The sequence below is a fragment of the Panthera onca genome, chromosome F2 (assembly GCF_046562875.1).
Source record: "Panthera onca isolate mPanOnc1 chromosome F2, mPanOnc1 haplotype 2, whole genome shotgun sequence".
NCBI classification, from domain to species: Eukaryota; Metazoa; Chordata; class Mammalia; order Carnivora; family Felidae; genus Panthera; species Panthera onca.
In genome coordinates this window covers 54,509,654-54,523,920 of record NC_138356.1, presented here as the reverse complement: position 1 = coordinate 54,523,920, position 14,267 = coordinate 54,509,654, and the positions used below count along the sequence as shown (strand labels likewise).

Below are 14,267 nucleotides of genomic sequence, written 5' to 3'. Positions count from 1 at the left end.
CTGCATACCTGGACTACAACAGTATTTTCTAGGTGGTCTTACTCTTGCCAATCACTCTTCTCATCAAGTCATGTGGCATACCATTTCCAGTGGTACTTTCTTGATTGTTTAGTAAGTATAAATTATTACCCTTGGATTATAGATTTTCTATCAAATGCAATACCAAAATGAACACAAGTTTTGGTATCTTCTGGACACCAGGGTGGGTAGATTCAATGGAAGATTCTTCTGGTTGGTGTTGGTTATATAATTTGTATAGTTGGTTAATGTAACATTAAGCATGTTACAAGTAACTTCTTTTAATTTCTAGCTTGGAGATTTTCTTGATTAAAAAGAATGAAGGACTAACATGGCCAGAGCTAGTGGTTGGTGATAAACAAGGAGAGTTTATAAGAGACTCAGCCCAGTGTGCTGCAATAGCTGAACGTTTGATGCATTTGACCTCTGAAGAACTGGTAAGCAATTGTAATAGTAGGGTGACTTTCCAAAGGCCCGGAAGTATGTTATGTGAGGGTTGTGCCATGTTTTTCAAACATTATTTTACATTTACTAATGTTAGAGACACGGATGAGGCACAGACTGGTGTTTGAATGTAGGTTAAAATTCTAATATTCATTCCTTACACTATATGAATACATATCTGTGTGTGTGGGATTGCTGTATAAGGTGGATGTGCATGTGTATATTTATATATATGTATACACACACATAGATACATTATATATTCTCCTTTAGAAGAATCAGACCGATATTGGCAGGGACAAAATTAGGATTTTACTGTATACCTATGCCAATAATCTTCTTGTCATCGTAAAATTTTCTAGGTTATCTTAGGATATCACAGGGGTATATATATACTACAATTAATTATGATTGACAAAATAATTCATTGTAATGATTACAGTGATAATACACTACTCATTCAACTGTGACATTTTGTTGAAAATGTTCCAATCTGATAACTTTTAAGATAATGTTAAAAATTTGAATAAAGCAGGGGTGCCTGGGTGGCTCAGTTGGTTAAGTGTCCAACTTCAGCTCAGGTCATGATCTCATGGTTCGTGGGTTCAAGCCCCGTGTGGGCTTTGTGCTGACAGCTCAGAGCCTGGAGCCTGCTTCAGATTCTGTGTCTTCCTCTCTCCTCCTCTCCCCTGCTCGTGCTCTTTCTCTGTCTCAAAAATAAACATTAAAAAAATTTTTTTAATTGAATAAAACATTATACCAGAATTTCAGTTATATGTTTATTCACCAAAAATTATATCAGCACATGTACAATGTCTGACTTATTGCCATTTGGAGTTAGAGTGATGAGGAAAAAACTGTTAGGAGGTAGTTTATACTATAGGGTTAATTATATCCTAAAGTAGAAAGGAAATTAGAATATTGAAAGTAAATGTCTCTGTCAAAAGAAAACATGGCCAAAATGGAGAAACCAAGTTTCATGTCTGCCAGCAATAGTTAAAAATTTCAGGGGGCACCTGGGTGGCTCAGTCAGTTGAGTGTTCTACTTCGGCTCAGGTCATGATCTTACGGTTCTTGAGTTCAAGCCCCACATCAGGCTCACTGCTGTCACCACAGAGCCTGCTTCAGATCCTTAGCCCCCCCCCCCCCCCGCCAGCCATTTGTACTCTCTCAAAAGTAAAAAATGTTGAAAAAAAAAATTTCAGGATCACTGGAAAGCATTTGTAAGACTGTGAAACTTTGATCTAGCCCTGGTGTTAAAACAAGCCCATGCAGACTGCATTGCCCTATGTTCATTCATTCAGCAAGTATTTTTTGTGATAGGGCTCTGGGATATAATCATATAGTTACAGTAGTGGGGTTTGTTATGATATTGTAGATTATTGCTGCTAACTGCCTTTTAAACTTGATTATTTCAAGTGAATATTGGTATATATGAGTAAGTTATTTATGTCTGAACACCAGTGTATTTGGGAAAAACATAGAATCTTGTTATCTGCAGCTGAAGGCTGTCTTGCGTGTTTCAAATCTTTATACTTTTTGTTATCTTTCTGCATTGGTTAGAACCTTTAATCCATTGTAAAATAGAAATGGTGAATAGTGAAAGCAGACATTCTTGCCTTATTTGTAAGCTTGGAAAAATGAATATTTCACTGTTAAGTATGGATCATTTTTGTCATGTTGAGGACATTTTCTTCTATTATACTGAGTTTTTATCATGAAAGGCCATATAGAATTTTGTCAAATACACTTCATTTGTGGTGTAAACCTTACTTGGTCATGATGTATAATCCCTTTTAGGTATTACCAGTTTGGGTTTGCTAATATGTTATTGAGGAGTTTTGCATCTATATTTGTGAGGAATATTGGTCTGTAGTCTTTGTTTTTTCTTTTTACTGTCGTTATTCAGTTTTGGTATCTGGGTAATGCTGATGTCAAATGAAAAGGGAAGTGTTTCCTGCTTGTTCTATTTCTGGAAGAGATTGTGTAGAGTTGGCATTATTTCTTTAAATATAGAATTTTCCAGTGAAACTGTCTGGACTGGAGTTTTCTTTTTTGGAAGTTTTTAACCATGAATTTAATTTCTTTAATAAATACAGGATTATACTGGGCATCTATTTCCTTTGGCTTTTTTTCAGTTTCCAGTTTCATTTGTTATTACATTGATTATTTTCTCCTTTTTGCTTACTTTAGATTTATTTTGCTCTATTTTTAAAAGTGAAAGTTTAGATGATTGATTTTTTTTAACCTACTTTTCTGTTGAAAGCATTTAATGCTATATACTTTATTCCAAACACTACTTGACCTACCTCCTCCAAAATTTCAGCCTGTCTTCTTAATCCCATTAAGGATGATTTGATTTGGTGCTGTATTTCAGTATTTTATGTGGCTGATATTTATTCCTTGTTTGTTCTTTCTTCCAAGGCAGAACTTTTCATGAATCTCAACTGAAAGTCTAGGATGTTTACCAGGGCTTCTCCGGTGTGGGCTCTGATCTCTAAATTTTGTCTCCCAAGTACTTTATTAATATCAGCACTCAGCTTTTGAGCCCCTTGCCTCCTTCTTTCCACTTGTCTTTTCCAGCACAGCTTGAAAATCAGTAAATGCCTAAAGACAAGTAGCAGAATCTTGGGTTCTCTTCTCTGCTGTTCCCCTTTCTCTGTAAACTTGTCCTGTTAAATTCTGGCTGCCTTGATAGTACTGAACTTTTTTTTTTGAACATTTTATTTATTTTTGAGAGACAGCAGGGGAGGGGGAGAGAGAGACAGAGACAGAATCTGAAGCAGGCTCCAGGCTCTGAGCTCTCAGCACAGAGCCTAATACAGGGCTTGAACCCAGAAACCGTGAGATCATGACCTGAGCCGAAGTCGGATACTTAACTGAACCATCCAGGCGCCCTGATAGTCCTGAACTTTTCATTTTTGTCCTCTTATCTTTAACATATAGTTAATGGAAAAGGGAAAGGAGGGAGGAGTGCAGAGGGTGCTTTCTCTATGCTACTGGACATATACATATTTTTGAATCGCTGAAAAAATGGCCCCAGCTAATTGCTGATATTGCCTTCCCAGCCAATCATAGCAACCAGACTTGTTTCCATTGATATTTAGGCTGACTAAACTAGGTGGCTCCAAATCCCAGGTGGACATGGACAAGGTTCATCTTCTATCACTTCTATAACTCCAGAGATTTAGTTTCAGAGATTTTCTCAGGTCATTTCCTCAAGTTTTCAATAACATGACTGCATTTTGGCAAACGAGGTGTGTGGACATTTGGTCAGTTGTAGAATTATGGTTCTGTTACATACGTGTGTATACATAATTTCATAATGCATGTATATGTGCAATTTATCACTTCAGCATTGTGATCCTTGGACTCTGTGAGGGTATAAGGCCAGAGAGTGCTTCTTGCATTTAAGCAATGGAACATATTAAAAGTTCCTTACATTTATCTCTACTTTTGGCTTATTATTAGCTACACCTTTGTTTTTGTATTAGTGTGTATTTAGTGGTTGTTCTAGAGTTTACACCGTACATCGTTAACTCATCACCATCTTTCTTCAAAAATTATTACATCATTTCACTGTAACTAAAGAGCTTCACAATAGATTTCCATTTCTTCATCCTTTCTATTATTCTCATCAGACATTTTATTTTTACATGTTATAAACTCAATAACATTATTATTTCAACTTTAATCAGTCAGTTCTTTTTTAAAGAGATTAAAATATGGGGGGGGGTCTTACATTGGCCCACATATTACACATTTCCTCTGTTCTACATTTCTTTATGTTGATTCATGTTTCCATCTGTTGTCATTTTTTTCCTGGCTGAACAGTGTCCTTTAGCATTTCTTGTAGTGTAGGTTTACTGAGTAAATTTTCTCAGCTTTTGTTTGCTGTAAAAATACTTAGGTTGTCGTCCTTTTTTAATATTTTTGATAAGTATATAAGTCATTGTCGATAGGATTTTTCCCCCTTTCAGAACTTCTGTTATACTCCATTGTTTTCTGGCTTGCATAGTTTCTGATGAGAAGTTGGCTGTCATTTGTATCTTTGTTCCTCTGTTCATAATGTGTTTTCTCCTCTCCTCACTACTTTTAAGATATTCTCTTTATTAGTAGTTTGCAGCAATTTCATTATAATGTGATTTGCAGTGGGTTTTTTAGATGTTTCTTTGACCTTCTTCAATTTATAGAGTTAGAGTTTTCATCATTTAATGACCATTTCTTCAATTTTGTTTTTCCATTCTTCGTGCCCTCTTCTAGTTACCCATGTGTTAGACCATTTGATATTTGTTCCACAGGTCATTGCAGTTGTGTTTTTATTTTTTGTCCTCTCTGTGTTTCATTTTAGATAGACTCTCTTGCTGTGTTTCAAGCTCACAGGTCTTCTGCCGTGTCTAATTAGCTGTCAATCCCATCTTTTTTTGCTTTCCACTTCAGATATTATATTCTCATATTTACAGTTCAGTTTGGTTCTTTTTATATATCTTCCATACCTCTCTCAACATATATGTATTTTTCTGTACATCCTTGATTTTGTAATAACTGTTTTAATGTCTTTGTGGTGATTTCATCATTCTGTCATTTCTGGGTTTTGTTGATTAGGATTTATCAGTCATGGGTCTGAAATTTAGTTTTTAATTACTATTGTAATCTTGATATTTTAAGTATGAAGAAACCCATTCTCTTATTGTTGATGGTTTGTTTATTTTGTTTTCTGGTCTAAGAATCCAAATCCAGATAAAGAAAAACCTCCTTGTAATGCTCAAGAGTTAGAAGAATGTGATATTTTCTTTGAAGAGAGCTCCAGTTTATGCAGATTCGATGGCATGACATTAAAAACTACTCATGTGGTAAGTTTTTGATCATCACATTTCTAAAAATTTATGAATAAGTACAAGTTATAGGAGATAATAATTAACTGGCCACACATATAATTTGCAAACCTGGCTTGATTGCAAAGCTGAACAGCAAAGTAAATGACAAGAAAACCCTTGAACTTTTTGTTTGATCTTTACGAATTGGTGTGCAAGATACAGGATTTTTAGTCTGTTTTTGTTTTTGGTTTGTTTTTTACTGTTGACTGTTTTATAATATTTGGTGTTTGGGGTTGGGTGGCTATCATCTAAAACTCATTACTTCATGAAGTGGCAGTTTATATCACCATCCCTAATGAAACACTGTTGCCTTATTTTGGTACTGTTGCATATTTGATATCTTGTGGTAAGCTTTTTTCTGTTTAGGTTTTTATATGTGGTTACAACTAATTTATAATAACCTCATTTTTTCATTTGAAATTATGACATATTTCTTTATGTTCTCACCTGGTTTAACAGCTAGGTAATACTATACAATGTTATTGTTGGTGTTCATGTGTGTATGTATATGTAGTGGTTGTCCTAGAGATTATAGTATGTATCTTCAGTAAATTTTTTCCAATTGCATTATTTATATGCTATTTTTTAAGAATCCTTTCTTTATGTAAAGCCATTTCTGTATTCAGGGGTTTTATCGAATAGAGTTACAGAAGTCAAATTAATGAGTCCTGGACTAAGACTCTGACAAGTCAATTTCCACTGTATATTCTCATTAATAATGTTTGCAGTTATTACCTATTTCACTGCATCTTTACCTGTCCTTTCGTTTTTATGTTTGATCTTTACTAATTGGTGTGCAAGATACAGGATTTTTAGTCTGGTTTTTTTGCTGTTGACTGTTGACTATTTCATGATACTACCTTTGACTATTTCTTTTGTGAAGAATTTTTTCATTTATTTATTTTGGTGTTTCTGACTGACTTGTGTGACCTTACTTCTTCATAAAATGTGTTCCTAAAGAGCATGCATGATAGATTTCTCTTATAAGTAGGTTCTGTCATCAGAAAGTTAAGAAATGTACATATAATCCCTCATTGTACCATAGTTTTTAGAGACAATGTTTGATAAAACATTTCCAGCATTTTGCACATACTCAAACTGTTTAGTCACAGTTCAGTGTTAATTGCTGGTTTAACTCCAATGATTTGCTGTTTGTATATATTGCAAGATGACACCAATGATATGCTGTTTGTATATATTGCAAGATGACCACCATAATAAGTCTAGTTAAATTTTCTCACCATACATACCTATAAATTCTTCTCATATAATGAGAACTTTTAAGGTCTACTCTGTTAACAATTTCATATATTAAGTACAGTATTAACTAATAGTCATCATGCTATAAATTATAATCCCCTATACTTATTTATAATAAATGGAAGATTATACCTTTGACACCCTTAATCCATCCCCCAGCCACCATCAGATATGAGATATAGAGGAAGGGAGAGAGAATCTTAAGCAGGTTTCGTGCCCATCATGGAGCCCAACATGGGGGTCGGTCTCATGACCATGAAATCATGACCTGACCCAAAATCAAGAGTTGTACGCTTAACCAGCTGAGCCACCCAGGAACCCCTGATTTACGTTTCTTGATGCTTACTGTTGTTGAGCACCTTTTCATATATGTGCAAGTTGATCATATTTAGGTCTTCTTTGGAAAAAGGTCTGTTTAGTTTCTCTAATCATTTTTTTTTAATTGCATTATTTTTTGCTATTTAGTTACAGGAGTTCTTTATAAATTTTGGATGTTAAGCCCTTACCCAGATATATAATTTACAAATATTTTTTTCCCATTCAATAGGTTGCGTTTTCATTTTGTTGACCATTTCCTTTGCTGTTAAGATTTTTAGTTTGAAATAGTCCCACTTGTTACTTTTGCTTCTGTTGCTTTTGCTCCAGAATATCATTGCCAAGACTGAGGTCAAGAAGCTCACGGGCTCTGTTTTGTTCTAGGAATTTCAGGCCTTATGTTCAACTTTTTAATCCATTTGAGTGTGTTTTTGTGTATGATGTAAAGATAGTGGTCCAGTTTTCTTTTTTTGCATGTGGCTATCCAGTTTTCCCAAAACCATTTGTTGAAAAGACTGTCCTTTCCCCATTGTATATTCTTGGCTCCTTTATCATAAATTGACCATGTATGGATAGGTTTACTTCTGGGCTCTCTGTTCCTTTGGACTCTGTGTCTATTTCTTATTTTTTACTTTTTTAAATATTTACTTATTTTGGGGGGGGGGGGGAGAATGAGCAGGGGAGGGGCAGAGAGAGAGGGAGAGAGAGAATCCGAAGCAGGCTCTGTACTATGCAGGGCTCAATCCCACAAACCATGAGATCATGACCTGAGCCAAAATCAAAAGTCATATGCTTAACTGTCTGAGCCACCCAGGTGCCCCAGGACTCTGTGTCTATTTTTATACCAGTACCATACTGTTTTGATTACTATAGCTTTGTAGTATAGTTTGAACTTAGGAAACATTTTTTAAGATTGCTTTGGCTATTTGGGATATTTTCTGGTTCCACACAAATTTTTGGATTTTGTTCTGTTTCTTGGAAAAGTGCCATTTAGAATTTTGATAGTTTTATTGAATCTGTAGATTGCTTTGGTAATATGGACATTTTAACAATTTTTTCCAATAAGTAAATGTGGAATATCTTCCCATTTATTTTTGTCTTCAGTTTCTTTCATTGGAGTTTTAACAGTTTTCAGTTTAGAAGTTATTCACCTTCTTGGTTAAATTTATCCCTATTTTATTCTGTTTGATGAAATTGTTAATGAGATTGTTTTGTTGATTTCTCTTTCCAGCAGTATGTATGTATACTGTATGTATGTAACTGATATATAGAAACACAACAGCATTTTGTGTATTGCCTTTATATCCTGCAACTTTACTGAATTTATTAATTTTAATCATTTTTTTGGTAGAGTCTTTAGGGTTTTCTATATAATGTCACATCATCTGCAAATAGTGACAGTTTTACTTCTTCCTTTCTGATTTGGATGCCTTTTTATTTCTTTTTCCTACCTAATTGCCCTGCTTAGGACTTCCAATACTATGTTGAATAAAAGTGGTAAGAGTGGGCATCTTTTTCTTGTTGATGATCTTAGAGGAAAAGCTTGTAGCTTTTCACTGTTGAGTTTGATATTAGCTGTGGGCTTGTCATATATGGCCTTTATTATGTTATATTCCCTCTGTACCCACTTTTTGAGAGTTTTTGTAAATGTTGAATTTTGTCAAATGCTTTTTCTGCATGTATTGACATGATCATACAATTTTTATTCTTAATTTTGTTAATGTGGAATATCTCATTAATTTTCAGATATTAAGCCCTCCTTGCATCCCTGCAGTAAACCTCATCCCTGCAGTTTACCTGCAGTAAAGCAAACATATATATTTGCTTTATATATTTAGGTGTTCCTGTGTTGGTGTCGTAAATATTTACAAATGTTATATTCTCTTGTTAGAGTGACCTTTTTATCATTATTTAATGATTTGCCTCTTATTACAGTCTTTGTCTTCAAGTCTGTTGTCTGATGTAAGTATAGCTTACCCCAGCTTTCTTTTGGTTTCCACTGAATGGAATATCTTTTGCGGTCTCTTCACTTTCAACTTTGTGTGTCTACTTCTGAAGGGAGTCTCTTCTAGGCAGCATATAGATGGGTCTTATTTTTTTCTTTCAGTCACTCTATGTATTGAGAATTTAATCTATTTACATTCAGATTAATTATAGATAGGTGTGTACTTATTGCCATTTTGCTACTTAATTTTCTGGCTGTTTTGTAGTTTTTCTATTCCTTCTCTGTCTTCCTTTGTGATTTGATGATTTTCTATAGTGGTATGCTTAAACTCCTTTATCTTTTATCTATCTACTGTAGGTTTTTGCTTAATGGTTATCATGAGGTTTACATTTTTTTTTTTTTTCTCAGTTTATTTATTTTGAGAGGGAGAGAGCATGTGCACGAGCAGGGGAGGGGCAGAGAGAGAATCCCAAGAGAGGCTGTATGCTCAGCACAGAGCCTGACATGGGGCTCAGTCCCATGACTGTGAGATCATGACCTGAGCCAAAATCAAGAGTCAGACACCTAACCAACTGAGCCACCCAGGTGCCCCAATGAGGTTTATATTTAAAAGCTTAGATTTATAACCATTTGTTTTATGTTGATAACAGCTTAAGTCTGAATGCATTTTAAAGCTATACATTTTTACTCCCTGAAACATTTTACGTTTTTGATGTCACAATTTATATTTTTTTATCTTGTGTATCCCATAATAAATTACTGTAGTTGCGTTTTTGCAACGTTTGTCATTTAACTTTTATGCTACCTTTCTAGGTGATTAACTTGCTATCTTCACATTAGATTTTGAAAGTTATTGTGCATTTACCTTTACCAGTGAGGTTTATATTTCCATATGGTTTTCTGTTACTATTTGGCATCCTTTTTGTTCAGCTTAAAGAAGTCCCTTGACATTTCTTATAGGGCCAGTCTAGGACTGATGAATTCCTTCACCTTTTGCTTCTCTGGAAAACTGTTTCTCCTGCCATTCTGAATGATATCTTTGCCAGGTAGAGTATTCTTGGTTGGAGGTGTTTTTTCCTTCAGCACTTTGATTGTATCATGCTACAGCCTTCTGGCCTGCAAAGTTTCTGCTGAAAAAAACTGCTGATAGTTGTGGTGGGGTGGTGGCGGTCCCTTATACATAACAAGTTGTTTTTCTTTTCCTGCTTTCAAGATTCTATCCCTGTCTTTAACTTTTGACATTTTAAACATGACATGTCTTGGTGTAGGTCTTTTTGAGCTCATATTACTTCAAACTTTCTGGAGCCCAACCTTCTGGGCTTCCTGAACCTTCCCTTCCTTCCCCAGGTTTTCCCTTTGTTTATCCATACTTCTGTGCTTAGTGAATATCTTTATGACTGCTGTTTTGATCTCTTCATTGGGTAAACAAACCACTTACCTCCATTTCATTAAGATCTCTTTCTGAGGTCTTATCTTGTTCTTTCCTCTTTGCAACATATTCCTGTTTCTTCATTTTCCTCACTCTGTATTGGTTACTCTGCCTTAGGTAAAACAGCCAGCTTTCCAGGTCTTGAAGGAATGGTCTCTTGTAGGAAGTGAACCTTATTGTTCAGCTCTTCCCTACCTCTCGGTTTTCTCTCAAACTTTTTTGATATTCCAAGCAGGCTATTTTACTTTTAGTGGCTCCTAGCATTTAGGGGTGTACCAAGACCTGTCAGTGTCCCTAAGGGGAGGATCTCAGTCAGCACCTACATTCAGACTGATTGGAAGCCTCAGGCAACAGCTTTTAAGGTATGCAAAATATATAGTCATAACCAGAAGTCCCACTGTCTGCCAGAACCAGGTAAACTAGAGGTGTCCCCTGGGTGGCAGCCATAAAAATCAGGGTGCCAAGAAAGTGTACAAGTATCTTTCCGGGGGATCCTGGCACTCTGGAAGAATGCAGAGGGATAGTGCAATAATGCCCGCTGGTCTCCGTCTCCAAGAGTATCTCAGCCCCTGTATATTAAAGTAAAAGTCCGTCCCTGGGGCTGAGGTTCCAGGCCAAGCAAATAAGCCTTTTTCACAGAAAGACTTGGGTTAGGTTTCATTCTGTTAGTGCAATGCCCTTATGGTGGTAGCTGGCCAAGAACTTTATCTCCAGTTTTTGGTGTCAGGTGGGACCTGGAAATAAAAGCTCCACTGGATAGGCAATTAGGGGGGACATCCACTGGGTAGCAGCCATAAAAACTGAGACCACCAGATTAAGCACTGGGGTGTGAGATGTGTGGGCAAGCTTTCTTCTGGAAATGCTGTGCCCTGGAGCACAGCAGAAGGAGAGTGCAAAGATAGCACCCACCTTCTGAGGTCTCTAGAGAGTTATAACCAGCTCTTAGATGTGTTTAATGAGAAACCTGCCCCCTTGGTCTGCAGCAGTGAAGATAAGCTAATGGGCCTTTTTTACAGAAAGACTGGATACTGCAGTTTTTTGCCTCTGTACTTTGGCCTTGGGGATGGTAGCCAGTTAACTCTTTGTCCTGTACGGGCTTATGGGACCTGCAGGCATAAACCCCCACTAGCTGCCAGAGCCAGGTGCCCTAGAGGTCTCCCCTGGATGGGAGCCACAAAAATTGGGGCACCAGAAGAGGGTACAACTCCTTTCTGAGAGGTACCAGTGCTCTGGAGTGAGGCAGATGGAGAATGACACCCGCTGGTGTCTGTCCCTTGAGAATATTACATTGTGTCTCTAGATGAGTGTTAAAATGAGCCTCTTTTACAGAAAATCTGGGTACTTTGCAGTCAGCTGCCTCTGTGACTGGTGAGTCTGTGCCCCATGGCCCTTTACTAACAGTTTCTCAATTCAAGCTCCCTTGGCTTTCAAACATCGAAGTTATGGAGGCTCATCTCTCAAGTGCAGGTCTCAAAAGGTGGGGTGCCTGATGTGGGGTTAAACCCGTCATTCCTCAGGGAGTAACTCAGTGTTTCAGGTTCCCTCCTGATTATAGGTGACCATAACAGGGGTACAGTTTATGGTGAGATTATGTCTGACTGCTTTGGTATGGGTTTTTTCCCAGAGGAGATTGTTCCATACATAGCTATAGATTCAGTGTGTCCATGTGAGGAGGTGAGTTCAGGATCTTTCTATGTTGCCATCTTGAACTGAATCTCCTAAATATCTTGTCTTCGTCTCAGTTGGGTTAAATTTGAGACCAAAGTTTGGTCTTTGAGACCAGAGACCAAAGTTTCTTTTTACAGTTTTCTGTTATTAGACATTTTGCATAAATATGCAAAGATTGTCTGAAGTAAAAATGTATAAACATTGCTGTTTGTGTATAAGTGGAATGGGTATAAATGGAATAGCTCCAACGAATTAATAAGTACATCTTTGTAAAGGCAGAATTGGCTTGTGAGTGTATTGTATCAAAATCAAGGTCTACCTGGTCAAATGTGTAGTTTCTTGGTATACCCAGGGGGGTACCAGTTGGCTTGTCATTGGAAGAAGGAAACAAAGGAGGCTATAATATTTCAGATGTTCACTGCTACATCCATTCTAGGAATCAAATAGTACTTTATCAACAATTTGTACTTCTTTCTGCAGTGTTTACTCCAAGTTCTCTCTTGATTTCATTTTTCATGACTTTGGCTGTACATGGAAAGGTCAGTATATGTCCTTATAGTTTTAGGAAACAATACTGTAAGAAAAAGGTCAGAACTCTATATTGTAAATGACAGATTTTTCAAAATAGAAGTTCCCTGAAAGAAATGGGAATCAGGGTTAGAATTTAGCATTTTGAAAATAAAATAGTGAATGACTATATGCAGCAGCACAATAAAAGAGAAATACTAAATTTTAAATTTGAGAAAGGAAAGTAAGAAGATGTGGTCACTTGAGTAAAACTCAAGTCAGAATTCAAATACAGTTGATGAGTTATTTTTGCTTCTCTCTAGATCTGTACTATACAAAATATTAGCCCCTGGCCACCTAGTAGTTATTGAGCATTTGAAATCGTAGCTTCTCTGAATTGAGATGTACTATGAGTGTGAAATACACAACCAGATCTTGAAGTCTTAGAATAAAAAATATAAAATACGTTAATACTTTTATATGAATTTTTATGAGATAATAGTTTTTATATGTTTGGTTAAATAAATATATTACTAAGACTCCTTTTTCCTGTTTTTATTTTTAATGTGACTACTAGAAAATTCAAAATTACATATGTGGTTTGTAGTAATCTGTAGTGATCAAATTAAACAGGCTTGAGCAATCAAAAGGTGATAGGATATTTTTAAAAATTAAATTACAGTGAGTTTCTAAGATCAGTTTTTAAATAGCTGAAAAAAGTATTTGCAATTTATAGATAAATAAAGCCATCAAGACTGGAAGCAGAGGAGTTGCAAAGAGGAAATAATTCTTTTAAGTTAATGTCATTATGAAAGCTAGTACAAAAGGCATGTATCTGATACACTAATTCTTTCCAAAAGATATTAAGGATGAGATCAGAAGTTCAGAAGAAGGAAATACATTTAGAAAGAATGTATTTAGAAATACATTTAGAAAGGAAATACTATTTAGATAAAAAGTATCTAAGCCTATGGTTCTCAAGCTTTTTGGTCTCAGGGTCCCTTTACGTTCTTACATTCCCTGGGGTATCAATTTCTAATACTTGGTCAAATTTGATATAGTGCAAAAAAATTTAAGCTATACAATTTTGCTACTATGGCCGCCATAACAAAGTACCACAGACTGGGTGACTTAAACAATGGAAATTTATAGTCTCTCAATTCTGAGGCTAGAAGTCAGAGATCTTGGTGTTAGCGTGTTTTGATTGTTCTGAAGCCTCTTGATTGTTCTGAAGCCTCTCTCCTGGGCTTGTAGATAGCTGTCTTCCTTAGTCTTCACATGGTCCTCCCCCTGCATGTGTTTGTTTCCTAATATCTTATAACACCAGTCATATTGGATTAAGACGCACCCTAATGACTCAGTTTAACTACCCTTTTAAAGGTTCTGTCTCCAAATATGTCACATTCTGAGGTACTGTGGGGTTAGGACTTTGACTATGACTTTGGGAAGGATATGACTTTGGGAAGGATACAGCTTAACTGTATGACATATGACTTTGGGAAGGATACAGCTTAACCCATAAAAATATCCTTCACTTAGATTTTAGCACTTATTAACATTTTGTCACATTTATTTTTTCTTTGTTTTTCTACCTCCGTTTTGCTAAAATATTTAGGAACAGTTGCACATGCCATGTCCCTTCATCCCTAATATCTCATATGTGCACTGAAGATGAAGGCATTTTCTTATATAAGCACAATACAAGTCAGGAAATTTAACTTTGATATAATACTTTTGTCTAACATAGTTCATAGCAATTTTTTTCCCCTGATTTGGAAACCTATTGCACTTAGTTGTGATGTCT

At 36.0% G+C, this 14,267-nt stretch overlaps 1 protein-coding gene across 1 annotated transcript in view; it reads left to right on the top strand.

Annotated features, from left to right (window-relative positions):
- NUDCD1 (NudC domain containing 1) overlaps positions 1-14,267 on the top strand; it is a 75,652-nt gene that overhangs the window by 43,933 nt on the left and 17,452 nt on the right. Inside the window, exons 7-8 of the mRNA XM_060611162.3 lie at positions 311-455; positions 5,190-5,315. Of these exons, the coding sequence (XP_060467145.1) occupies positions 311-455; positions 5,190-5,315 (271 nt within the window). The remainder of the gene's footprint in view (positions 1-310; positions 456-5,189; positions 5,316-14,267) is intronic.